This window comes from Amborella trichopoda, chromosome 5 (assembly GCF_054954075.1).
Source record: "Amborella trichopoda isolate Santa Cruz 75 chromosome 5, AtrichopodaSantaCruz75HAP2 v2.0, whole genome shotgun sequence".
NCBI classification, from domain to species: Eukaryota; Viridiplantae; Streptophyta; class Magnoliopsida; order Amborellales; family Amborellaceae; genus Amborella; species Amborella trichopoda.
In genome coordinates this window covers 8,778,112-8,805,119 of record NC_142340.1, presented here as the reverse complement: position 1 = coordinate 8,805,119, position 27,008 = coordinate 8,778,112, and the positions used below count along the sequence as shown (strand labels likewise).

Genomic DNA, 27,008 nt, shown 5'->3' with positions numbered 1-27,008 from the left:
AATGGCGAGTAGCAGCAGCGCAGTGGCAAGAGAGGGTTAAGCGGTAACCCCGATTGCTATCTTTCCTCGTCTGTCTATCCCGTTTTCCATTTTCGCCGTTGTTCCCATCCTCGTCTGTAGCACTACCATCGTGTTTTTCTATATTTATTTTCTACATCGTATTGACTATGTACTCTGCAGATAAAGCCTTCTGTTGTTGATCATTACGGTTTGAGGCTTGTGGTCTCCATTTCAACAGAGGTGTCTTGATTCATTCTGATTTCAGCAGGTATTTCTCCATTGCATTAGGTATTTCTCCATTGCATTTTCTTTACTATAGTGCTTTTTGTTTTCCGAGTTCTTCCATTCTTGCAAATGGGGGTTGGTTTTTCCTGGTGTTTTCTCCTAATGGATTCTTACAACCTAATTTAAAAAATATAAGTTGAAAGGGATTTAATAGAAGGGATTTTGGGGGCATTTCGGAGCTTGAATCTTCATCTCAAGCTCCATCTCCACGAGAGAGAGAGCAAATGAGCCCTGGTTTTCCTGTGTTTTTTGTGTGTAAAAATAATTCTTCTCAGGCTCCTTCTCTTCTTCACGATTTTTAGCTAACTAGAGAGAGAGGGAGAGCAAGGGAATGCGAATTTTTGTGGGTTTGCATCTTTGTTTTTTTTTTTTTTGTGACATTTGTTTCCCTGAATCTGATGTTATGGCCAGTGTGCATTAATTAATGTGGCATTTTTGTTTATATATTTTTGTGGATTTCTATATTTTGGATCACTCTGGAAATCTGATTTTTTTGGTTGGGTGTTTTCCATTGTTCGCTTTATCCTTTCTCAATGTGGAGTTATTTTTTATTCTTGATAATATGGTTGTTTGATTGTATGGAATCGTTTATTCTTGTTTGATTGTATGATGCACGCAAGCACCTTGAGGTTGATGGGCTTATGTATGCAAATCTAATTGCCCTTGTTTGATTGTTTGAAATCTGATTGTTATTGTTTGATTGTATGATGCCTGCAACACCTTGAGGTTTATTGTATGATGCATGCAAATCTATTGTTCTGGTTTTATTGTATGATGCATGCAATCGTTTGATTGGATTTTTTGTTTGATGGAGTTGGTTGTGCTTGCCTCTGGACACTGCATCTATGATATAGCATGCTCAATTATTATTCCTTGCTATCATGTCATACTCAATTAAAGCCAGGGGTGGGAAATATTATGGACTGTCTAATGCAGTGAAAAGGGGGATCTGCACATAGTGCAGTGTGGAGTCCATCTTAGGTAATATCTTGTTTAGCAAATGTTTACTAGAGGTTTTTAGGCTTTTGAAGGCAATCAAATACCAATTTAACTCAAAGATGTCTTCATGTTAAATAACATATGTCTCTATGTTAATGAAACTGATGCAATATGAAAGACAAACTTTCCGATGATGCTCCCATCGGATAGCTTGAATAGCGTATCATACCGTTGAGTATGCGCACATCACATTTTGTTTCTCTTATCTTTTATCTATAGGATCACTACTGGATCGAAAAGAGGAATGGTACAAAGATGATGTGATTCTCCAAACATAACCCTCACAAAAAACTCTTTTTTTCTTCCTTCCTTTTGTTATTTGTTAAATATAAAATAAAAATGTGTCTTCATGTTAAACTGATGCAATTAATGAAACTGATGCAAATATGAAAGACAAACTTTCCGATGATGCTCCCATCTCCCATCATCGGATGGCTTAAATATGGTATACTGTGTAGCATTATATATGTTCCTGCTAAATTGTTGTGAGAAATATGCACAAAATAATTATTAGCATTTACAAAAATAAGCAATACATGGTCCATGAAGATACTATTTATTAATTCTAGTTCTTTGTAGTTTTTTACTATATATAAAAAGTCAACATATTTCTCAAAAAAAAAAAAAAATTCCTGTGGTGTGGCCCTAACCAAGACCTTGTATTGTAGATACTGTGTGGCTATTTTGACGGTGTTTGGCTGGTTTTCAGTTTTTCAATGCCAATTCAAGTTCTTGAAGGTAGTTTTAGAGAGAGAAAGTGAAAACCAATAGAATATTGATTTTCTCCTATATTTTCAATTCTTGACTCTTCTACATGACCTTGGGATTGAGTCTCAAGAACCCATGGGCTAACCACTGTCATTCTCATAAGGAATCCAAGTTTTTGGCAGCAAAATTAGTAAAAGCTGCAGTAAAATATATTTTACAGGTTTAAACTAAAAATTATAAAAGAATCTGAAAAATAAGTACTATTTGCTTTGTTTTTGTTCCCTCTACATTTGAAAACAATGAAAATAATGTTGGATAGTGCATTGTTGCTGTATAATCAATAGTGTGGACGTGCAATAGAGAGTGTGTGTGAGAGAGACAGTGTATTTGTGTGTATCCAAATTCGATCTTAAAATGATCTAAGAAATAAGATCTGAACCTTCTAATTTGTTTATCATATTGTAGATGCCTTATTTCCAGGAAATCATTTTTATTGTCCATATACTATATGCAATAATTAACCTATGAAATGGACAGCTAACAAGTTTAACAGCAAATTGCCAAAACCTGGTTTTCAACTTAGTAGAGCCAATCATGGGATTTGTTATATATTGGGTTCTTCGAAAAGCTATCCAAATAGATTGTAGCTAAACCAGGTTTTACATATACTAGAATCTGCATACCTAGGTTTTGAGGCATATCCAGGATTTACGTATCGGAAGCCCCGAATGACTCAATTATGAGTTCACCTTTTTGAAGAGATAAATTGTCTTGGGCACAGTGCAGTGTATTAGTGCTAATTGATTTTGAGTTTCGATTGATGTGGTTTTATGCGTTTTTAGGCAAGTTATCTTATTGGTCTGGTAATATTTCATTTTGTGGGCTATTTATGGGATTTTAAAGCATTTTGTGAAATACTCATTTGGGATCTGCTCTGTATTTAAAAAAATGTAATTTTATTTTTAGACAGAATTTTGTACTGTTTTAATCTTTTTGCTTACATGCTTGGAATATAAAACTGGAACTGTTCGGGCTTTATATAAAAGGCTTTGGAAATGCTGGTTGTTGAAATCATCACTTATCATTTTTTTTGACTTGTTGATGGGTAGTAGGTAGCAATGGAACCTGTGACCTCATTTTATTTAGGGCACTTTTAAGTAGCTTCAAGAGTACACAGTTGGAAAGGGCTTATTTTATGGGTAGTTTGTAAGAAATTTGGAATTATTGAAAGCAAATTACTCACAGAATTCAGCTTTGTTTTGTTGGGAACTAAAGTTGATTTGGGATTTATGGGTTTCAATTATGAATAATAAATCATTTATGAAAAGTGATTAAAAATTTGGTTCAGTGAACCATTGGCTTCCCTGTCCATATGTTTGAAATATATCTTTAAAGAGCAAACATTCTCCTAGTCAGTTCCCCACTTATTCTCCTCTTACTTTCGCACCCCATGGAATAGCTCAGGGAAACTTTTAGGGCGTGTTTGATAACAGTGGGAACTTGCCAATACTGTTCATGTTTTGTGTTTGATAAAAAAAAGGAAGTTCAAATGGGAACTTCACCGTACTGTTCATCTTCCTATCTTGGTGTGTAAAAAAGTTCCGACCAAAATGTCGGAACTTAAAATTGGAAGTTCAATAAGAACTTCACCCCGATATTTCTTGCCCTCATCACACCAACGATGCCGTCATCGTTCTTGCCCTAATCGCACCAACGAAGCTGCTTCTTCGTCTCCTCAGGTCTCTTGCCCCCAACGAAGTTGCCTACTCCTCTCCTCAGGTCTCTTGCCCTCAATGCTCGCTCAACCAACTCATCCTCTCCTCCTCTCCCAGGTCTCTTGCCCTCATCTCCGCCATTGCTGCAAACTTGGAGCTCAGAGAAAGCTATAGTGAGTTATTTTTTTCCATATTTTTTTTTTTTAGAGCTCAAAGAAGATGACCCCAGATCTTTGAATTTATTTCTGATTTAGGTTTCTTTTTAATCTTTCTTTATAAGCTCAAAGATGATTAATCCCAAATCTAGAGAGAGCATTTTAAGTTGGTTTTATTTTTCTTTTTTTCTTTGTGCTCAACGAAGAAAAAACCCATATTTACAGAGTGTATCACCTCCTCTCCGCAGGTCTCTTGCCCTCATCGCCCCATTGCTGCAAGCTTAGAGCTCAGAGAAAACTATGGTGAGTTGTATTTTTCCTATTTTTATATTTTTTAGGGCTCAAAGAAGATGACCCCAGATCTTTACCAATTTTTGATTAATCCCAAGTCTATAGATAGCATTTTTAGTTGATTTTCTTTTTTCTTTTCTTTTTTTCCTTTCTGCTCAAAGAAGAAAACCCTCATATTTACAGAGTGTATTTTTTTTATTTAGGCTTCATTTTTTTGTTTAAGCTCAACAAAAGAACAACCCAAACATACAATAAGTTTTCCTTTTTCTATTTTTTTTTTCTGTTTAATCTCACTTAAGAAGAGAAGCTCGTATACCATTTTTCACTGGTTCCTTGCTGGTTTTACTATTTTTTCTATTGTTGTTACATTGCTGGTTCCTCATTGTTATGCGATGTGATCTCAAAGAAGAGTAGCCTGTTAAATGGTTTATTTTGTAATTTTTTTTTGGTTATTTCACAAGGAGGGAATCATTTGAAAATCCAACAATGTCTTCAACAAAATAATGTTAAAAGTTAACATTTCTTTTTGATCAATACAATGAGAATTTCTTCATTATTAGACTTTGAATCCTCCATACTTTCATCAATAAAAATGCTAGGCATATCCTCAATTATCTCAACTTTTTTAGCAGATTGATCTATAAATACATCTACTCGTTTCTACGAAGATTTATCAAGAGGCCGGCATTTCCACATATGCGGGGTTGGCGCATAGAAACCGGGTCCTTGTGTTCCTCAGCAAATCGCACCGAAAATTTCTTGTAGAGTTTAGAAATTAGTAGAGTCACAAATAAAAACACTGATTTTTCAAGCGTCCCCTTGAGCTCGATAAAATTTTGTTAGAGAAAAGCTGAATATTATTCTGTCAGAGAGAGAGAGAGAGCTCTGGTTAATAGGATGGTAGGCATTTCAGGGATGGGATCAAAAGGGGGAACGTCTCCAGCTAATTTGAGATGCCCCCACTGTGCAGGTCCTCTCACTAAAGACCTGGTATGCTTCTTCTTCAACCTGTAGTGGTTTAAATTCATCCATTAAAATACCCTCTCGCTCCATATATATATCTTATATTTTTGGGTTCTTCTCAAGTTTGAGTCATGTTTGTTTTTAGTTCTCGATCAACCTCGGTCATTAAAAAAAGACCCAACTTTTATTTCTTTTGAATTTCTATCAGCACTTTCAATTGGTTGCAGGAATCTAGCACTTGGACTATGGCCCCCTTCATTAGAGATAGTTTTTCGATGGTAAGTTATTCCTCTCCTGTTTCTTAAAACTTTTTTAACACTGTGTTTACCAGAGAATAATATATAGAACACATCTAAGAATTTTCTCTCTGGGATGGGTTCTGTGGAAATACTAGGCTATCCTTTCTTTGGAGAAATTGGGCTTGGTCTTTCTCTCTGCTTAGTAAACTTCTCATTTGATTGGAAATTGGGAATGTCACATACAAAAAAAAAACATGGTTATTTGTGGAAAGCTCTGTGGTTTTTCTTTGGAGAGAATATTGAATTGAGTTTTGATATATTTCTATGCATGTTTTTGATAGATTGGTACAGCTGTTGGAGGGACTGCAAGTGCATTCTATGGGTTCAATCATGGTACTCCTCTCTTTCTCAAACTTATCTCATTCACATATTTGTCTCTCAATGGCCATGAAATATTCTACTTGTGGGCTCTATTAGTGTTTGATTTGGTGGAATTGAATCTAGATATGTGAACTATATCACTCCATTTTTGTTGTGTAATTTAGTCTAGATGACTTGTCTATCTTTTATTAATTCATACCAAATTAAAGTTGGTTCTTTATACTATGCTTCAGTAACATGATCTTTTAGATGGCTGGCCATGTTAACTGGATATGCTTGGGGAAGTTGCAGATGATGTTATAGCCTCTGTCTCTCTCAGCGACACACACACAACCACTGGAGTGGCTTCTTTGTGATGTGCTTGAATGACTTGATGTTATATAGTTATTCAAATAAATGGGATAAAAATTTCTTTGTTTTTCTTTTTTCTTTTTGAATAAATAAAAAGGAAAGTTAAGAAAAGGGAATTAAGGGAAAGAACTTCTATTGTTTTTTATTAAATAAAAATAAAGCATGCGACAAAACTTGGCAATAGAATAGAAATTGATCAAAACTTAGAAGAATATAAAAATGCCAAGAAGAATGCTGTGAAAGTAGTAAGTAAAGCTAAGCTCAAGGCATATGATAATCAATGCTTCAAATTGGGGACAATAGAAGGTGGAAAAAATATCTTCAAACTAGCAAAAATGAGAGAGAGGAAGTGTAAAGATCCATATCATGTTAAATGTATTAAGAGTGAGGATCAGAGGGTCTTGGTAAGAGATAATGAGGACAATGAAAGGTAGGAAATTTATTTTCAAAAATTGCTTAATGACAACCACAATGGGCGCACAACATTAGGAAGAACCTTTGATATAGATGAGGTCGAAGATCATCGACACATTCTTAAGTTTAGGATATCTGAAGTGAAAGAATGATGCATATTGCATCCAAAATATTGATTTATTTATTTTTTATTTATTGTTGGGACTGAATTTTAGGGATATTCATATAGGGGTAGCTTTTTTATTGAAGAAAGTAGATATTTATAAAGAGGCCGGCATTTCTACATACGCGGGGTTGGCGCATAGAAACCGGGTTCCTGTGTGCCTCGGCAAATCGCACCCGAAATTTCTTGTAGAGTTTATAAATTAGTAGAGTCACAAATTAAAACACCGATTTTCCAAGCGTCCCTTTGAGCTCAATTAAACTTTGTTAGAGAAAAGCTCAATAAAATTCTGTTAGAGAGAGAGAGAGCTCTGGTTAATGGGATGGCAGGCATTTCAGAGATGAGATAAAAAAGGGGAACGTCTCCAGCTAATTTGAGATGCCTCCACTGTGCAGGTCCTCTCTTGAAAGACTTGGTATGCTTCTTTAACCTTTAGTGGTTTAAACTCATCCATTAAAATGCCCTCTCTTCATATATATATATATATATATATATATATATATATATCTTTTTTTTTTGGGTTCTTCTCATATTTGGGTCATGTTTGTTTTTAGTTCTCTTCTGAATACTGGATCAACCTCAGTCCTTAAAAAAAGACCTAACTTTTATTTCTTTTGAATTTCTATCACCGCTTTCAATTGGTTGTAGGAATCTAGCACTTGGATTGTGGCTCCCTTCATTAGAGATAGTTTTTCGATGGAAAGTTATTCCTTTTTTGTTTCTTAAACCTTTTTTAAGACTGTGTTTATCAAAGAATAATATATAGAACGCATCTCATAATTTTCTCTCCGGGATGGGTTTTATGGAAATATTAGGCTATCCTTTCTTTGGAGAAATTGGATTTGGTCTTTCTTTTTGCTTAGTAAAATTCTCATTTGATTGGAAATTGAGAATGTCGCATATAAAAAAAAACATGGTTATTTGTGGAAAGCTCTGTGGTTTTTCTTTGGAGAGAATATTGAATTGAGTTTTGATGTTATGTCTATGCATGTTTTTGGTAGATTGGTATTGTTGTTGGAGGGATTGCAAGTGCATTCTATGGGTTCAATCATGGTACTCCTCTCTTTCTCAAACTTATCTCATTCACATATTTGTCTCTCAATGGTCATGAAGTGTTGTACTTGTGGGCTTTATTAGCGTTTGATTATGTGGAATTGAATCCAGTTATGTGAACTATATCACTCCATTTTTGTTGTGTAATTTAGTCTAGATGACTTGTCTATCTTTCATTAATTCATACCAAATTAAAGAAGTTGGTTCTTTGTACTATGCTTCAATAACATGATCTTTTAAATGGCTGGCCATGTTAACTGGATATGCTTGGGGAAGTTGCAGATGATGTTATAGCCTCTCTCTCTCACCCACACACACACAACCACTGGAATTGCTTCTTTGTGATGTGCTTGAATGACTCGATGTTATATAGTTATTCAAATAAATGGGATAAAGCTTTCTTTCTCTTTCTTGTTTTTTTGAATAAATAGAAAGGAAAGCTAAGAAAAGGGAATTAAGGGAAAGAACTTCTATTGTTTTTTATTAAATAAAAATAGATCATGTTACAAAGCTTGGCAATAGAACAGAAATTGATCAAAACTTAGAAGAATATAAAAATGCCAAGAAGAATGATGTGAAAGTAGTAAGTAAAGCTGAGCTCAAGGTATATGATAATCTATGCATCAAATTAGGGACAATAGAAGGTGAAAAAAATGTTTTCAAACTAGCAAAAATGAGAAAGAGGAAGTTTAGGGATCCATATCATGTTAAATGCATTAAGAGTGAGGATCAGAGGGTCTAGGTAAAAGATAACGAGGTCAATGAAAGGGGCGGAAAATTTATTTTCAAAAATTGCTAAATGACGACCACAATGGGAGCGCAACATTAGGAAGAGCCTTTGATATAGATAAGGTCGAAGGTCATCGACACATTCTTAAGTTTAGGGTATCTAAATTGAATAAATGATGCAAAGCACTTCCAAAATATTGATTTATTTATTTATTATTTATCGATGGGACTGAATTTTAGGGATATTCATATAGGGGTAGCATTTTTATTAATGAAAGTATAGCTTTATCTAGAGGCCGGCATTTCTACATACGAGGGGTTGGCGCATAGAAATCGGATCCCTGTGTGCCTCGGCAAATCGCATCGGAAATTTCTCGTAGAGTTTAGAAATTAGTAGTCACAAATAAAAACATTGATTTTTCAAGCGTCCCTTTGAACTCGATAAAAGTTTGTTCGAGAAAAAGCTCAATAAAATTCTATTAGAGAGAGAGAGGTCTGGTTAATGGGGGTGGTAGGTATTTTAGAGACGGTTAACTCTCCTCTGAATATTGGGTCAACCTCAGTCATTAAAAAAATACCTAACTTTTATTTCTTTTGAATTTCTATCACTGCTTTCAATTGGTTGTAGGAATCTAGTACTTGGACTGTGGCTCCTTTCATTAGAGATAGTTTTTTTATGGTAAGTTATTCCTTTCCTGTTTTTTAAACCTTTTTTAACACTGTGTTTATTAGAGAGTAATATATATAACGCATCTCAGAATTTTTTCTCTGGGATGGGTTCTGTGGAAATACTAGGCTATCCTTCTCAACAATATTTAGGATGGATTTCCTAGTTTGTAGGATTCCATGATCCTATGTTGGTACGATTGTTAGATAATTAGAATGATGGGAGGGGGTTGATCACTTGAGGGGTAGAGAGATTTCCATTTGCTTGATTTAGAGAGATTTTTGTGGGATATGGATTGGGAGTTAGAGATTTATGGGAGTGAAGATTTAAGGAATGATTTGATGGGGGAGAGATTCATGTGAAAAGGAGATGAGCTAGAAAGAGAAAATTGTGGATATACGTGGTGGAGAGAGAGATTGGTGTGAGAGAGAGAAAGTCTCTCTTTTTAGGTTTATTTATTTATTTTTAATTGGCTTGTATTTAAGGTGGAACTTTTCCCTTTGAAAAGAGACTGGAATATTTTTGTAGAGAATTTGTTTATGAATGAAGAAAGATAACATCTTCTTCTCCATGGCTTGCTTTACAGCCATATTTTTCCCTCCATTATTGTTGAATTTTTGTTTGTTTAAGATCAAAAGAAGGTCAAATTTAATTTCCCGGACTCCTTTTGCATCATTTGGTATCAGAGCATGGTTCGAAAAGGGTTAACGACTACGATGGATGGTCGTGGAGGTCGCAATAGTAGGAATGCCGAGCATGATCAATACACAGGAAAATATACAAATTGATGGAGATGGTTGAAAAGTTGTTGCAAAAAGAAAGATTGCAACAACGCACATCAAACAAGATGAGATCTATGGTGTTAGATCCATATTATGCGAGTTCTGGTGGAGATTGGCATAGATCAAAGTGTGAGTCTGAGTGGGAACAGCCTGATGTTATGCTTGTTCACACTTATGGGTTCAATGCACGACAACATCGATGGGAGCATGAATGCAAAGAAAAGTTGGGTGACCGACAACCCTAAAGCCGATGTCATTGGCATAGGGGAGTAGACCAAAATCAATGTCGAGACGAGCAAAGAAAGAATTTTCCTACATCTAGATCGACCAATAGAGTTGGATCATCCTACGCTAGGAGACTGACGCTTCCAACTCGAGGAGTTGTTGTCCCTACAACAAAACTTGAGCATTACACAAGCAAAAAGAGAATGGTATGTGATTGCTTGGTAAATCAAAATCCTAAGTTTTCCACTACAGAGGTTCATGCGTTGAAAGACACAAAGGGTCCTAAATTAATTAGACACGAGTAGATGTATTTATAGATCAATCTGATGAAAAAGCAGAGATAATTGAGGATAGCATTTTTATTGATGAAAGTATGGAGGATTTTAAGTCAAATAATGAAGAAATTCTACATTGTATTGATTAGAAGGAAATGTTAACTTTTAACATTATTTTGTTGAAGACAATGTTGGATTTTCAAATGATTCCCTCCTTGTGGACATGAAAGAGCAACCCTTGACTACAATGAAATGGGATTTGAGATTGGATGAGAAAACCAAGAGAGTGGTTTTTTACTGAAGCAATTGTCGATGGTTAGACTTGAACTATCTTTGTTGCCATGAAGTGATGAGACTCCACCTGAATCTTTGTTGGGAAGAAAAGATAGCCTAGTATTTCCATAGAACCCTTCTCAGAGAGAAAATTCTGAGATGCATTTTATATATTACTCTCTAATAAACACAGTTTTAAAAAACGTTTATATTACTCTCTGATAAATGCAGTGTTAAAAAAGGTTTAAGAAACAGGAATGGAATAACTCACTATCAAAAAACTATCTCTAATGAATGGAGCCACAGTCCAAGTGCTAGATTCTTGCAACCAATTGAAAGCGGTGACATAAATTCAAAAGAAATAAAAGTTAGGTCTTTTTTTAATGACTGAGGTTGATCCAGTATTCAGAAGAGAACAAAAAACAAACATGACCCAAAAATGAGAAGAACCAAAAAAATAAGATGTATATATGGAGAGAGAGGGTATTTTAATGGATGAATTTAAACCACTATAGGTTAAAGAAGAAGCATACCAGATCTTTAGAGAGAGAACCTGCACAGTGGGGGCATCTCAAATTAGCTGCGGACGTTTCCCCTTTTGATCCCATCTCTGAAATGCCTGCCATCCCATTAACCAGAGCTCTCTCTCTCTCTCTAACATAATTTTATTGAGCTTTTCTCTAACAAAATTTAATCGAGCTTAAAGGGACGCTTGGAAAATCAGTGTTTTTATTTGTGACTCTACTAATTTCTAAACTTTACGAGAAATTTTTGGTACGATTTGCCGAGGCACAAAGGGACCCGATTTCTATGCACTATGTAGAAATGCCGGCCTCTTGACAAATCTCTACTTTCATCAATAAAAATGCTACCCCTATATGAATATCCCTAAAATTCAGTCCCAACAATAAATAAAAAATAAATAAAGCGATATTTTGGATGCGATTTTGATTATTCTTTCAATTCAGATACCCTAAACTTAAGAATGTGTCGATGACCTTCGACCTTATCTATATCAAAGGTTCTTCCTAATGTTGCGCTCCCATTGTGGTCGTCATTTAGCAATTTTTGAAAATAAATTTTCCGCCCCTTTCATTGACCTCGTTATCTTTTACTAAGACCCTTTAATCCTCACTTTTAATGCATTTAACATGATAGGGATCCCTACACTTCCTCTCTCTCGTTTTTGCTAGTTTGAAGATATTTTTTTCACCTTCTAATGTCCTTAATTTGATGCACAGATTATCATATGCCGTGAGCATAGCTTTACTTACTTCTCTCACAACATTCTTCTTGGAATTTTTATGTTCTTTTAAGTTTTGATCATTTTCTATTCTATTGCCAAGCTTTGTAACATCATTTTTTTGTATTTAATAAAAAACAATAGAAATTATTTCCCTTAATTCCCTTTTCTTAGCTTTCCTTTTTATTTATTCAAAAAAAGAAAAAGAAAAAGAAAAAGAAAGAAAGTTCTATCCCATTTATTTGAATAACTATATAACATTGAGTCATTCAAGCACATCACAAAGAAGCAACTCCAGTGGTTGTGTGTGTGGGGGTGAGAGGGCCATAACATCATCTGCAACTTCCCCAAGCATATCTAGTTAACATGGCCAGCTATTTAAAAGATTATGTTACTGCAGCATAGTACAAAGAACCAACTTCTTAATTTGGTATGAATTAATGAAAGATAAACAAGTCATCTAGACTAAATTACACAACAAAAATGGAGTGATATAGTTCACATATCTAGATTCAATTCCACCAAATCAAACACTAATAGAGCCTACAAGTAGAACACTTCATGGCCATTGAGAGACAAATATGTGAATGAGATAAGTTTGAGAAAGAGAGGAGTACCATGATTGAACCCATAGAATGCACTACATTGACATTATTTTGTTGAAGACATTGTTGGATTTTCAAATGTTTCCATCCTTGTGAACATGGAAGAGCCACCCTTGACTACATTGAAATGGGATTTGGGATTGGATGAGAAAACCAAGATAGTGGTTTTTTATCGATGAAAATTGTCGATGGTCAAACATGAACTATCTTTGTTGCCATTAAGGGATGAGACTCTATTTGTATCTTTTAAGAAGGAGGGTGTGGCTCAATTCTCTATTCGGTGACTTATAAAGGAAAATGTTGATATCCAGACTGAAGTTGGTTATGTGGTTAATATTGGTGCTGGTGGTAAAAATTATGTGTACTCATTGGAGTTGTGTAGTAGAGGTGATGAGAGTGTTGGTACAAGCAGGGTGAGTTGTGATTGGTTGTCTTTTTGAAATAGCCTAACCATGATGTGTGGAGTGGTTATGATAAATTGGGATGGTTTGGTCATTTATTGGAACCATTCAATAATTGGTGTGGTGATTTTCAAGGATATGGTGCATTGTAACTTGTGAAGACATGAACACACTTAGGGACCCAACAAAAACATTTGATAAGGCCGACTATTATGCACATCCAAAATACTATGCCATTTTCCATGAAAGAATTGCACAATATGCATCCGAAGTAGTGAATCGCATGTGTTGGGAAAGAAGATTTCCTCGATTGTTTAGTACTAAGCAATTACATGACATAATGAGAAAAGGATACCCACTTGTTTTTTTTTTGAACTGTTAACGATTGTTTTGATTATGAAAGTAGTAATTACAAGTATAAGATTGGTAGAGGACCCTGAGATTGGGTTTGTAGATACAGTCAGTTTACAAAAAAATCTTAGGAGAGGCAGCCATTACATATTCCTTAGTCAATGAGAGAAACAGTAAAAGGAGTGGGCTTATAAAACTGCCCAATTACAAAAATGGTAGAGAGAGACAAAAAATGAGTGTTCATGTTCACGAAGGAAAGGAAACCAGTCCCGAGATAGCTGCTTGCCTCCTAGCTCCGTCTTTCGCCAGTAGGTCCGCAAACTCGTTGGGCATCCTTCAGATATGCATCCAAGAGGCGTCCATATCCCTGCAAATGTTTTCAATCTCATCAAAAATGGATGCGAGATACCAAGGTGGTGGTGTGGTCCCAGTTGATTTTTGTGCATCTCCTTCTACAATCAGGCGTGTGCCCCAGGCTGTATTAAAACTTTTGAGGCCAAAGAGAAGTGCCAGAGCCTACGCGAGTTGTGAGTCTCTAATACCAAGGTACTCGGAGTACGTGTAGTGTATCGTACTATTGTGATCTCTAAATACTCCACTTGCTCCTGCATGGCTGGGGTTTCCAAGTGAGCAGCCATCGAAGTTTTGCTTGATGGTTCCAACTGGTGGGGGCTGCCAGTTGTTTGCTCTTATGGGTTTTCGTGGCCTATGGTTGAGAGCATTTTGCCACTGGCTAAGTGAGTCGTGGGGATGCCCGAACATGCATTGTGGTTTGAAGCCCAGAAAATGACCTGGGTAGTCACCTTGTGGAAGAGTGCATCAGTTTGTAGTTTGTGGCCTTGGAATATCCTGGTGATTCTTTCCTTCCAAATTACCCACACAGCAGCTGTTACCATCGCCAACCAAAGGGTCCTGCCTGCCTTCGGCCAATGTGCTGGCAATTCCATGGACGAGAACTTTAAGAGATGGTGGTGTTACCCATTGGAGGCCAAAGAGTTGCAAAATTTGTAACCACAGAAGTGGTCTTGCAATGAAGCAAGAGGTGTGGGTTGGATTCTTCCTCATATTGACACATGACGTATCGATTGGGTAATATGCACCCTCTCTTTTGTAGTTGGTCAACGGTGAGTGCTCTTTGTGTGAGAGCTATCCAGTAGAACATCTAGACTCTTGGTGGGCTAATAGAGGACCAAGCTTTAGAAAGCATAGATTTGGGGTTGAGAGGGTAAGTTGGTGGTTGAATGAGTTTCCTATAGAAGGAGGAAACCGAGAATAAACCAGACGGATTGGGGGTCCAGATTAAGGAGTCCCTCCCCTGAGAGGGTATGAAAGTAGACTCGAGAGTTTTCAAGAGGGATAGGAATTGGCAGGTTTCTACTTCCGAAAGATTCCTTCTCAAGGAAGGATTTCAAATCCTTCTGTTACCTGATAAGACCATCTCCTCTACCATAGTTGAGTCTTTGTGTAAGGTGAGGGAAAGAATGGAGGGGAAAGGTTGTCTTTGAGAGGGGAGTGGCCTACCCATAGGTCGGACCATAATTTGATTCTAGTACCTTCTTTAGAGTGGAGTCTAATGAACTTCTTGAAAAGGGAAAGAGAAGCAGTGAACGACTTCCATGCACCCGATGCGTTATTTACCTGTCGTCTTTGTGGCACCTAGTCCGTGTGTGGGATGTGATATTTATGCCTTAAAACCCGTGCCCACAAGGATTTTGGCTCAATAGTTAGGCGTCGCCACCATTTCCCTAGTAAAGCCAGGTTATGATGGTTGAGACTTCTTATCCCAAGCCCCCTCTGATTTTTGGGTAGCCAAATAGTATCCCACGGGATGAGATGGTACTTCCTACGCTCTGCCTGTCCCGACCATAGGAAGTTCTGCATGAGCTGTTCGATACGAAGAGCCATTGAGGAAGGCAAGTGGAAGAGGGACATCATGTATACAGGGGCATTTGCTACGGTGGCTTTGATCAGGGTGATGCGGCCTGTCGTTGAGAGGTATCTCCCTTTCCAACCTCCGAGGGCTACCTTGTATATGATGTGAGACCATTGTCTCTTTTTTGGTTTTCCCAGTCCCAAAGGGAGACCAAGGTAAGAAAGAAGTAAGCAGTTCTTCCACTTTGCAATCCCAAGAGGGGATAAGGGCTTTGACCTCTTCAAATGAGAGTACCACTCCCATCATTTTCGATTTCTCCATATTTACTTTAAACCCAGTGACCACTTGGAAACATCTGAGGTAGAGTTTGAGATTATAGATTTCCTCAGGTGAGGCGTCAAGAAAGACCAACGTATGATCTGCGTATTGCAGATGCGACACAATTGGGCCCTGACGACTACTGTTGAAACCCGTGAGGAGGTTTTCCTGATACAGGCGCGAGATGGAACAATTGAAGACTTCAGCCGTAATGGTAAATAGGAATGGGGAGAGAGGGTCCCCTTGGCACAACCCTCTGGAAGAAGGGAAGTAGCCTTTTGGGGTTCCATTGATAATGATGGAGAAGTAAGGGTGGGAGTAGCAGCCTCTCATCCACAATCTCCATCTGTTTGGAAAGCCCATTCTCTTTAGAGTTTCGTCGAGGACAGACCAGTCTATGTGGTCATAGGCTTTTTCCCAGTCCCAAAGGGAGACCAAGGTAAGAAAGAAGTAAGCAGTTCTTCCACTTTGCAATCCCAAGAGGGGATAAGGGCTTTGACCTCTTCAGATGAGAGTGCCACCCCCATCATTTTCGATTTCTCCATATTTACTTTAAACCCAATGACCACTTGGAAACATCTGAGGTAGAGTTTGAGATTATAGATTTCCTCAGGTGAGGCGTCAAGAAAGACCAACGTATGATTTGCGTATTGCAGATGCGACACAATTGGGCCCTGACGACTACTGTTGAAACCCGTGAGGAGGTTTTTCTGATATATGCGCGAGATGGAACAACTGAAGACTTCAGCTGTAATGGTAAATAGATATGGGGAGAGAGAGTCCCCTTGGCACAGCCCTCTGGAAGAAGGGAAGTAGCCTTTTGGGGTTCCATTGATAATGATGGAGAAGTAGGGGCGGGAGTAGCAGCATCTCATCCACAATCTCCATCTGTTTGGAAAGCCCATTTTCTTCAGAGTTTCGTCGAGGACAGACCAGTCTACGTGGTCATAGGCTTTTTCCCAGTCTATCTTAAAGATGAGATCTTGTGCAGATATTTGAATGTGTTTGGGGGTTTGTTATGGGAGAGTTTTTTTTTGACGGAATCAAAATTCTTTGGTTGGAAACAATGCTTCTTCAGCAAAGGTAGTTGATTTTGAATCCTCAATCAGCAATTTGTTTTGCAATGCATATGCCAAATGGATGGCCATCGAAGATGCATATCGGTTGTTCAACTTCATGCCTTACAAAGAACATTTGCGTGCAGATGTTGGACTTCACTATCAGTTTAGGGAGAACGATGAAGATGCAATAGGAAAAACTTGAGATGAGTTTTTTTCCCAACCTGAGGAACATGATGCAAATCGCATCCAAAGTGTTTATTTTTTTATTTTTTATTTATTGTTGGGACAAAATTTGAAGGATATTCATAAAGAAAAAGAGATTTTTATTTTATTTAGGATGGATTTCCTAGTTTGTAGGATTCCATGATCCTATTTTGGTAGGATTGTTAGATAATTAGAAAGAGAATGATGGGTGATGGTTAATCACGTGAGGGGTAGAGAAATTTCCTAGAAAATAGGATCTAAAGGGGTTGATTTGCTTGATTTAGAGAGATTTATGTGGGATATGGATGGGGAGTTAGTGATTTAAAAAAGAGATTTTTATGGGAGTGAAGATCTAAGGGAAGATTTGATGGGGGAGAGATTCATGTAAAAGGAGATGAGCTAGGGAGGGAAAATTGTGGGGGGGGGAGAGAGAGAGTAAGAGATTAGAATATTTTTGTAGACTATTTGTTTATGAATAAAGAAAGATAGCATCTTCTTCTCCATGGCTTGATTTACAACCATAGTTTTCCCTCCATTATTGTTGAATTTTGCTTGTTTAAGATCAAAAGGAGGCTGGATTTAATTTCCCAGACTCCTTTTGCATCAAAGAAACTTCGTGAAAGATAAAAATAGGAAAGGTTTTAGGACCAAATATTATCCCAATAAAGGTTTGGAAGTGCTTGGAGAGATTGACATATCCTGGTTGACCAAGTCGTTTAACAAGATCTTGAGAACGAAGAAAATGTCTACAAGAACAAAAGGAGATGTGCAGAACTGTAAGAACTATTGAGGGATCAAACTTATGAGCTGCACTATGAAACTGTGGGAAAGTGGAATTGAGTAACGACACGACACAAAATGAGTGTATCAAAAGCTCAGTTTGGTTTTAGGCCAGGGAGGTAAACTAAAGAGGCTATTTTCGTACTTAGGCAATTGATTGAAAAGTTTAGGGAGAACAAAAAAGACCTCCATATGGTCTTTATTGATTTAGAGGAAGCATACGATTTGGTGGGTAGTGGAAAAGAAATGAATCTTTGGAGGATATATTGACATGGTGAGAGATATGTAAAAGAGAGTGCTAGCTAGAGTAAGGACAATTACTGGAGAGACAAGTGAGTTTTTAGTGATGGTAAGGCTTCATTAGGGATCGACATTGAGTGCATTTCTCTTTGTTTTGGTTATAGGCGAGATAACTAGAGATCTACACGATGAGGTACCATGGTGTACTTTGTTTGCAGATGACATGGCTTTAATTGGTAAGACTAGAGACGACATCGATGTAAAGTTATAATTTTGGAAGGATGCTTAAGAATCAAAAGGTTTTAAAATTAGCCGGACTAAGACATAGTATGTGTAATGAAAATTTAGTAATAATAGGAGTAGAAATAATAAATTAGTTAAGATTGATGGCCAATAAATACTTAAAAGAGATTATTTTCGATGTTTTCCATTTAAGTTGGGCCAACTTGTTCTTGGGTTTTCATACTTTGGGACTCTATGTTCATAACGATGTCATGCTTGCTTTTGGTACTCCAGAAAAAACAAATCTTGATCGAACCTATATTTGCCCAATGGATACAATCTGCTCATGGTAAGGTGGATAATCCATGAAAATAAGGAGATTAAGGAAGATTTCGCGAATAGAATTAGAGTTGTGTGGAAGAAAGTAAATATTTTTTTGGAGTCTTATGTGATCGTCTCATAGCATTGAAATTGAAGGGGGGATTCTATAGGACAGCTGTAGGACCAGCCATGCTTTATGGGATAGAATGTTGGGTGGTCAAGAAATAACATATTCATAAAATGAGTGTAGTTGAGATTGATGAGTGACAAGATAAGAGAGGACAAAATTTGGAATAAACATATCCAAAAGAACTTAGGAGTGGCTCCAATAGGCGATTAGATGAGGGAAAGTAGATTTGAGTGGTCTAGCCACGTACAACACCGATCTAAAACATCGCTGTGAGGAGGAGCGATTTGGTTTAAGTGGAAGGTTCTAAAAGGGCAAGAGAAGGGCCCAAAAGGATATAAATGAAAGTAGTGAGAAGAGATATGATGACTTATGGTTTAGCTGAGGGTATGACACTTGATAGAGTACAATGGTGGAACATGATTTGTCTAGCCGACACCGAATAGTTGGGCTAAGGCTTGGACGATGACATGATGAAATAAAAGGGAAAGAACTTTAAGATGTTAAGTGGCATTTGAAACTTGACGTGATATAGCATTTTATCTCTTCAAGGCTGGATTCTCAAGTGATTCCTAATGAATCTGCGTTTTGATACATGGAGAGTGCCTTGGAAATATTTAACTAGGAAATAGTTGAAGTATTTGGGGAATAATTGATGTGTTGATGTAAAGTGGAAACAAGTTTCAATATATGCACATTCAGTGCTATTAATGGGTGTAATGGCTGAATATGTATTGTGAATTGACTGTGATGTCAATTTTTTAGGCAAATTTTGAGATTCGAGCAAGACTTGCTCATTCCCTTCATTTTCTTTGCTAAAAATCCCGATCAATTTTATTATGAAACTATGCTCTTTTTGCTTTGATGTGCTTGTAATGAGTTCTAGCCTTTTGTTTCAAGTCATATTAAGCCATTTGGGCTGATTGTACAGTGTTAAACAAAGAATTTGATGTTCATTAGTTTCTCCCAAAAACGATTTCCATTTTCTTTCGTTGTTGAATATAGTTAATTGATTTAAATTCCTCAGGGCACTAAATTTATCAACATATGTTAAACCACTTCCATATGTGCTCTCCAATATGGAATTCTACCCAACTGATCAACCATGAGACTAGTACACGTGGATGCATGATATTTCCATTAAATTTAGTCTCGAAGTTTCTTCCCTTTAGTAAATTATGATATATATATATATATATAAAGAATATATATAAAGAAAGATCGTTTTGAGACCATAGAGCAATATTTTTTGTTTATATTTTTCTCATAACTTGCTGAAAATTTTCCTGCTTTGCAATCAGTAGATTGATCATGGCAAAAAGGCATGGTAAACACAGTTACACTAAAAAAGTGATCAAAATATCTATACAGCAAGAAAACACCTGGCTCAATCCTCAAATGTATTGTGTCTAGAGGCTACTTAGTTCTAAGATGCAAGGAAATCAGCAACTAGGTTATCGAGGATATGGACAGTCTCTATGCAACTTGTAAAGTTTATTTCCCATCTAAAGGTCTTTAGAAATCTCTTTCTGACCTTGTGGTTTTTTCCTGAGTTGTTCCATGAGGCGATCATGTGTGGACTTGGATACTAGAATAATGAGCAGGGTCACATAGATAACTGGTGGTTTTTGTGAGTTCAAAAGGGAGGGCGCCTGAGGCTATATGCAGTACGGTCCAGATGTAGTCCTACCATAGACTCCTGATTGGGGTGATCTATATTCTTTTGTTCTCTGAGAGGTGCCAAGTGATCATTTATTTATAGTGGTTGCTCTCCATATTTTTTGGGGAGGAAAGCAAGCTGTGAGAACTGTACAATAACATAGAGGAAGAGCCTAGTTTATAACACATAAGATGAGTCCTAATTCCATGTTGGAATGCATGCAATATGACTTTAGTTGTCATAGTATTCTATTTTAGCCCTGAATTATGGGTTGCAGCTCTTACACCCTAACCACAGATCCAAGAACCTGAAGTTGAACTTCATAGTAGAGAAAAGAGAGAGAGGATTTGTTGTTAGCCTGTGGAGATCTGTATTACTGACGAGTCTAGGAGATAGGGAGTTAGGAACAAGTGCTGGCACTAGGAGATATGGATTTGTGCTCTCTAGTGACAAATTTATTTAAATAGTTTGATTGATCATGTCCATTTCTTTGGTAAGATTGAGCAGTTATGACAATTGACTTAACTTGTGCCCTTTTTTTATACTTATTTTTTTATTTCTTGGTCCTTGACAATATCTGTAAAGGCCTCAAGTTGTTGCTTGCAATATGGGGATATTCATAAATCGACCTTAAGACCAGCCTTCTTGCTACTTTATTGGTTTATTTGATGGCAGTGATTTAAAACGCGGACCGCCCAGCGCCTGGACGGTCGCCTAGCCAGCCAAATTTGGCGGACATCCCTGGGCGCCTGGGAACCTACCTAGGCGGCCTCCTGAACCAGCCTAGGCGGCCGCCCAGGGCTTGTGCCCCTCTAGGGGTGGAAATGACCTTCGTTGAGGGCATTTTTTGATCATTTTTTTAGTACTAAAGGGGTAAAATTGTGGGTTTTGGGTTCATTTCAATCCTAAAACCCATTGGAGCCTATTTTAGAGAGAGAAAAACCCTACAATTTTTTCCTTTCTATTGGGCTGCCCAGGTTTTGGGTGCCTGCCTAAGCACTGGGTGGCTTGGACACCCCGGCTGCCTTGGTGCCGCCAAGCGCTTTTTGAAACATTGTTTGGTGGTATTATACTTAGTAAATAATACGAGTATCAAGTGAATCGAGCATCAATGAAGTAATTTTATTTGCTCTAATCTGGTTGCATGCTTTTATTCAAACTAAAGTTTGAAAATTACTTTCACCTTTGAATCTCATCTGCTTGTTTTTGCGTTGGTTCTATTCCATTGTAGTCTTATAAATATTTAATCGAACATTCCACTTCTCGCATACTTTCTTAGTCTTTTCTTGAATGTGCTGAAATCACATGGAATGGTGTTAGATTTCTCTTCCATTTATTGTTATTTATCAGAAGCAAATCTTGAGATCTGCATGTCTCGTAGGGCTATAAATACAGGAGTAGGTAGTATGCTTTTGTCAGCTTCATTTTTTTGATGAATTTTTTTTTTTCTTTTTTGCTCGCAGCGATGCCTATCGTACAAAAATGGATTAAAGGGCCTATGTGGGTGCATTTCCTTGTTGGCGTAAGTATCTGAAAGTTTTACCGTTTTATGCTCTACTTGATGAAATTTACTCTTCTTACTGCTTTGAGTTTCCTTTATTGTATCAAGTAAACTAATGTTTTTTTATTAAATAACCTGATTCCTTTGACCAACCTGATTTTCCTTTTCTCTGAAGTTTAAGATGTTCCTAGGAATTTAGCTACTTGACATTAGATGCTTAATAGATGCCCTTTAGTACATTGGTTTAATGCTTTCTGATTTCATGAGTGGAACATCTCCCCGAGGTAGAATCTGATCTGATAGCCTAATTATAGGTCTTCAGATATTATGTGAACTAAACTTAATCTTTTGTATATTATGAAAATAATATAACTCATTTATTTTAATGAATGTTAATCTTCTCATAGATCTGATAATTACCGGAAAGAGGGATTTTAATTTTGATGACAACTTGGTTTACGTACCTTGGGTCTCCTTTATGACATTTTAGGAGGAATCAGATTCAAGTTTATTAGCTCAAGCACAGTATCTATGTGCTTGTGCATGTGTATGTTTGTAAGGGGTACGAGGCTTTTAACACCCTTGACACAAAATATTAGAAATCGACATATAGGTGAATATCATGTAACATAGATGGTGTGTAGTTAGGGATACAAATAAGTTACTAACCAAACTAATGCCACTGGGCTCTAAGATTCCCTGCAAGAGCTAGTCTAGTGTGTTTTGTAAAGTGTGAGAAACTTTTAATAGCCTTGACACAAAAAATATTAGAATAACACATGCATGGATGAATATAAGAAGTAACATCGACAATTTACAATCAATGGTACAAACGAGTTACCAAACAAGTAACTAACACAATGAGACCAATAGGCTCTAAGATTACCTACAAGCTTGGGGGTGGAACTGAGCATGAAAAGTTTATTAGTGGGTAGGTTTGGTGATCCCAAGCCAATGATCTTTTGAAGATATCAACAGAGACATCATATTAAATCATGCTTCATACAAACAGTTGCTGTGCTTATTAAACCATACCCCCCAGCCGAGTCATATTGACTCTTATGCGGACTTGTCTGAGTCACAACCGAAAATTACATTTTATTGGCTCACTCAGGCAGGTTGTGTGATAAACCAAAAAACTCATCAGGTTCTCAAGCCAAGTCAAATTAGCACAGACTGGTTGATGACAGCTTACTCCAATGAAAGTTCATGTTGCATAATTAAATATCTTTTCTTATTAGCTATGCGAACTAAAAGTACAAGCGTACAAAACCGAGATTTTGTCTGATAAGTCTCAGTTACATTTACTTATTTTGTGTTTTTCTTTACTGTTGTTGTTGAGTTTGTTACTAGATTTAGAAATAGTATAAAACTGCATTGCAAAGTATTTCAAGTAGGTAAGAGAACCCCATATGCTCAATTTCAATCAGTAGAACATCAGGTTGGGGAATCTTCAAAGTAGTATTTCTATCATCTTAGTTGTCACTTCTCTCCTTTTGAAGTCCTATAAAATTCCCTGGAATAAGAACTTAGAAGCTAGGTTCCTCCATCCTCCTCTCAGACTTGCTCAAAAGAGCTCCTTGAGCCTACCTTAAATGAAGTAAGATTTCATTCAAAAGCTACCGTTTCAACTTCTTAAGGGAAAGCCCCTGTCATTGCCTCCAACATTGTAAAATCCCAATCTTCACCACATATTGAAACATGAATCACAGGGGGAGGAAGCCATAAAATTTGTCTTACAAGCAAAAAGAACTGGGTTTTGATTAATCACATGATATGTCTGTCATAGTATATTTTGTTTTAGATAGATTTATTGTTTCATCATGCATAATATCTTATTAATATATCTAGGTACTTATTGGGACACATCTATTCTTGTGATTCCAACCTTTAAAAATCCATCTTGGAGATGGATTTGGGATCCAAAACTCCACAGGTCTATCATCATGACCACCACAATCATGAATCTGAAGAAAGAAAAAAAAATAGAAAAAGGAATTGAACCTTAAAAGTGGCCTATCTTTTATATTGGTTTGGGACCATTCATTTAATTCTTCAAAGGTAAATTATATCTGCACTGTTTGTATAGATCCAGATTCATGGATTTCACTTGGAAATGGATTTGCAGTGATTTGGGATATGTTGCAGGTCCAAAAACCCTTGAAAACCAAGGCAGATGCAAGACTCCATAGACTCACCAAAAACGTTTCCTTCCTTTATTTCCATGATTTCACGTTTATTAACATCCCTAGAGTTAGTGGTACCAGAATCAGGGTCTTATTGTATCGATACCAGTTTAAAAAGATTGTGAGCATTTATTTACTTGATTTATTTGTTTTTTTGCATACGTCGTCTTTTAGCTTATAGCTAATTATTGCATATATATTACTAATGATTTATATCACAAGAATCAAGGTTTTTTTCAACAAATCCGGAAACTGATAAACTACAAGCTACTTATTTTATTCCTCATACAATTTCAATTATATTGTCTAATTGTGATTTCAGGCCCCACCAGTAATACTCTTCTCTTCGACTTGTGCTGGACTTGCAGGTAAATCAAACCTTTCCCTTAATGATTCATGTTACGCTTCCAAAAAAAAGAAAAAACAAATGGTTGATTCATATTCTTCACACGCTCTCAGACATAGAAAGAGCACACACACAATGAGAAATTCTAATGTGGACTTCTCATATTGGTCATCTATTTGTAGTTCGATCTTTCCTGTTTTTGAAAGGATTGAACAAATATTTTTTCTTCTCATGGGAATTTTACAGAATAATCCCATTTAATTTTTCCTATATTTTATATTGGAAATGTATACAATGAGACCAGTTACTTTTGATGCAAGGAGGTCACTGTCATTATTGACTATTGGATTTAAAATTCGGTGGTTGATGATGTATCATTGATTGGGTACAAAATCCAAAAATAAAATTTCTCGAATGTTGTGTTACACTTTAATCTATTGGATTTCATATCTAGTGGCTAAAAATGATTGTGACTTCCTTATAACAAAAGTAATGATCTCATAGCATATAGTCCCTTCTGTATCTGGGTATGTTTTGTATAAAATGTCAGCCTTAAACAATCAAAGTAAGGTAGACCTCTAAAACTTGGTAAAAGATGTAGTTTTGCCTTTTTGATGACATAAAAATCTATTTTCAGACCAAATTATAAAATTTAAAGCTTGAAAAATGATGTAGATCAAGCATACCTAAAAACACTCAAAAGTTTTGAAAATGAATGGTCTAGATAATATGTTACAATATGTGCAATCCATGTATATCGAGGTTGAGATGATCAATCGTGGGGTTTTTCAACATTGAGACAACCTTTTAAAGATTTTTGAGGTGCACCTTATTTCTACAATATAAGGTCAAGATTTTATATAAATTTTTTCTTTTATATTTTATGCTCAAGTCCCTCTTTTTTTTAGTGTGTGGTGTATTTCAATTTATTTCTTCTGTACATCGGATTGAGCTCAGATTTGGGGCAGCTAGAGTTCTTCATATTATGCACTCGTAAAAACAACAAAAAATAATTCAATAATAAAATGATCAAAATACCCTTATTGGATTTAAGGGTATTATGGTAATTTTAGTTCTTTCAAATTATTTTTTATATTTTTTGTAAGTGCGTGATGGTGAAAAGTATGTGATGGTGAGAAGTATGAACGCCACATCTTCAAAACATTATCTACAAAAAAAGAATAAAATTAAATTATACTAAATGCTCACAAAATGTGGGATTTGAGCATGAAATATGAAGTATAATTTTTTAAGTTCCAAAATCAAAATAATTTTTTTCATGAACTCCGTGTCTCTTTTTATTTAACCTTTGTTTTAGGTGCATGGTTGCTTGGGTTATGCAGGTGGTGCGGTACCAGCATTAGCACAGCTTGCTGCTTCCTCTTATCATACGGCTGTCTCGTCTCCATTGCCGCCTTCTTGCCGGGACAATGAAGATGCCAACAAATCGACTTTTACTCATTGAGAGAGAGAGTACTCTTATTGAGAGAGAGTATATAAACATGAGAATATTTTTATGAGGATGAGGTATTCTTGAGACAGTGCATGAAATTGCCTGATCTGGCGTAGGAATTGGTCGTTCTATTCTGGTTCTGTGTTTGTATAGAAAAACGGTCGAGTCTAGAAGGGAACAGACAGTTTTGTACAGTAAAACGACAACTCAATAGTAAAATAGCGATCAGGATCGTAGATGCATCTATTCAGAGTAGTTTTTGGCATGTTCAGTGTTTTTTTTACGGTTCAATATTTTTTCCACATGGTAAAACGGTGATTCGAGCTGTCGATTCATTCACCAATCTGTTCTTTTAATCATTTGTTGGGACTTGTATATTTCGTGTCTTTTGTACCACTACTGTTGGATTATACCGACTCTTTTTAATAAAAGCCAATTTAGGATTTACTTAAGATTCTAAATTTTTGAGATGTAACGACCCATACAACAATTTTAAATTTTTTTTTTTCCTAACTGCGCCTTTTACACATTTGAAAAAAAAATTGTATCGAGATTGAACGGGATTGTTCAATTTCCACCCGATGAGATCCAAGGCCAAGCATAAGAAAACTCAAATTTCAATTGTTTTCTTTTGAAAAAAAATCATGTAGTGATTCTTTATCAAAACTTTAAATTGAAAAATTCCTCTCAAATAGGACTATCGAGGGAGTAGATGTATTATATGCTGCATGTAGTGCCCTATGTATGAAGTTTTGTGCACATGCACACTGTGTGTGCTCAACTCAACGCGTGTTGTTTGTCTGTAAATTGTGTCGGTTTGTTGCGTGCAATTATGACGGCTTATGCGCTTTTGTGCATTGTACGATTTGCCCAACGTTCCCCCAAACATGTACACAAAATGTCATTTTAGCGCCATCTGTACGAAGTTTCGTGTACGCGTGCACTATGTGCGCTCAACTCAATGCGCACAATTCGTGTGCAAACCATGTCAATTTGTTGCATGTAATTATGGCGGCTTGTGTGTACTTGTGCACCGTATAATTTGCCCTAACTTAAGTGCACTCTGTACGAAATTTCGTGCGCGTTCATTGCACGCACTCAACATAACGCACGCGGTTCGCGTGCAAACCGTTTCGGTTTGTTGTGTGCAATTATGGCAGCTTGTGCGCACTTGTGCACTGTAATTTGCCCCACGTTCCCCTAAACACGTGGGTACGAAGTGTCACTTAAGTGTTCTACATACGAAATTTCGTGCAAACGCGCACTGCGTGTGCTCAACTCATCACGTCCGATTCGCATGCAAATCGTGTCGGTTTGTTGCGCACAATTATGGTGGCTTGTACGCACTTGTGCACCATACGATTTGCCCCACGGTCCCCCAAACACGTACGCATGAAATGCCATTTAAGTGCCCTCTGTACAAAGTTACGTGCATCGTGCGTGCTACT

At 36.7% G+C, this 27,008-nt stretch overlaps 1 protein-coding gene across 30 annotated transcripts; it reads left to right on the top strand.

Moving 5' to 3' along the window:
• On the top strand, nucleotides 1-25,804 carry LOC18443735 (uncharacterized). 30 transcript variants are annotated; one of them, XR_016055858.1, is made up of 11 exons: nucleotides 1-43; nucleotides 181-268; nucleotides 3,732-3,880; nucleotides 4,111-4,165; nucleotides 5,067-5,143; nucleotides 5,344-5,394; nucleotides 5,697-5,748; nucleotides 7,666-7,717; nucleotides 21,538-21,596; nucleotides 24,084-24,129; nucleotides 25,426-25,804. XR_016055858.1 is itself a non-coding variant. In XM_088867350.1 (11 exons), exons 7-11 carry the CDS (start codon nucleotides 5,734-5,736, stop codon nucleotides 25,570-25,572), a joined length of 294 nt encoding a protein of 97 aa, XP_088723476.1. In that variant the 5' UTR covers nucleotides 1-43; nucleotides 181-268; nucleotides 3,732-3,880; nucleotides 4,111-4,165; nucleotides 5,067-5,143; nucleotides 5,344-5,394; nucleotides 5,697-5,733; the 3' UTR covers nucleotides 25,573-25,804. The 30 variants fall into 30 exon arrangements, 28 of the variants coding, with proteins under 28 accessions (XP_088723476.1, XP_088723482.1, XP_088723478.1 ...); XM_088867350.1 differs by having other exon boundaries at nucleotides 25,451-25,804; XM_088867356.1 differs by lacking the exon at nucleotides 7,666-7,717 and adding an exon at nucleotides 7,003-7,079 and having other exon boundaries at nucleotides 25,451-25,804.
• Nucleotides 25,805-27,008: the final 1,204 nt, after the last annotated feature.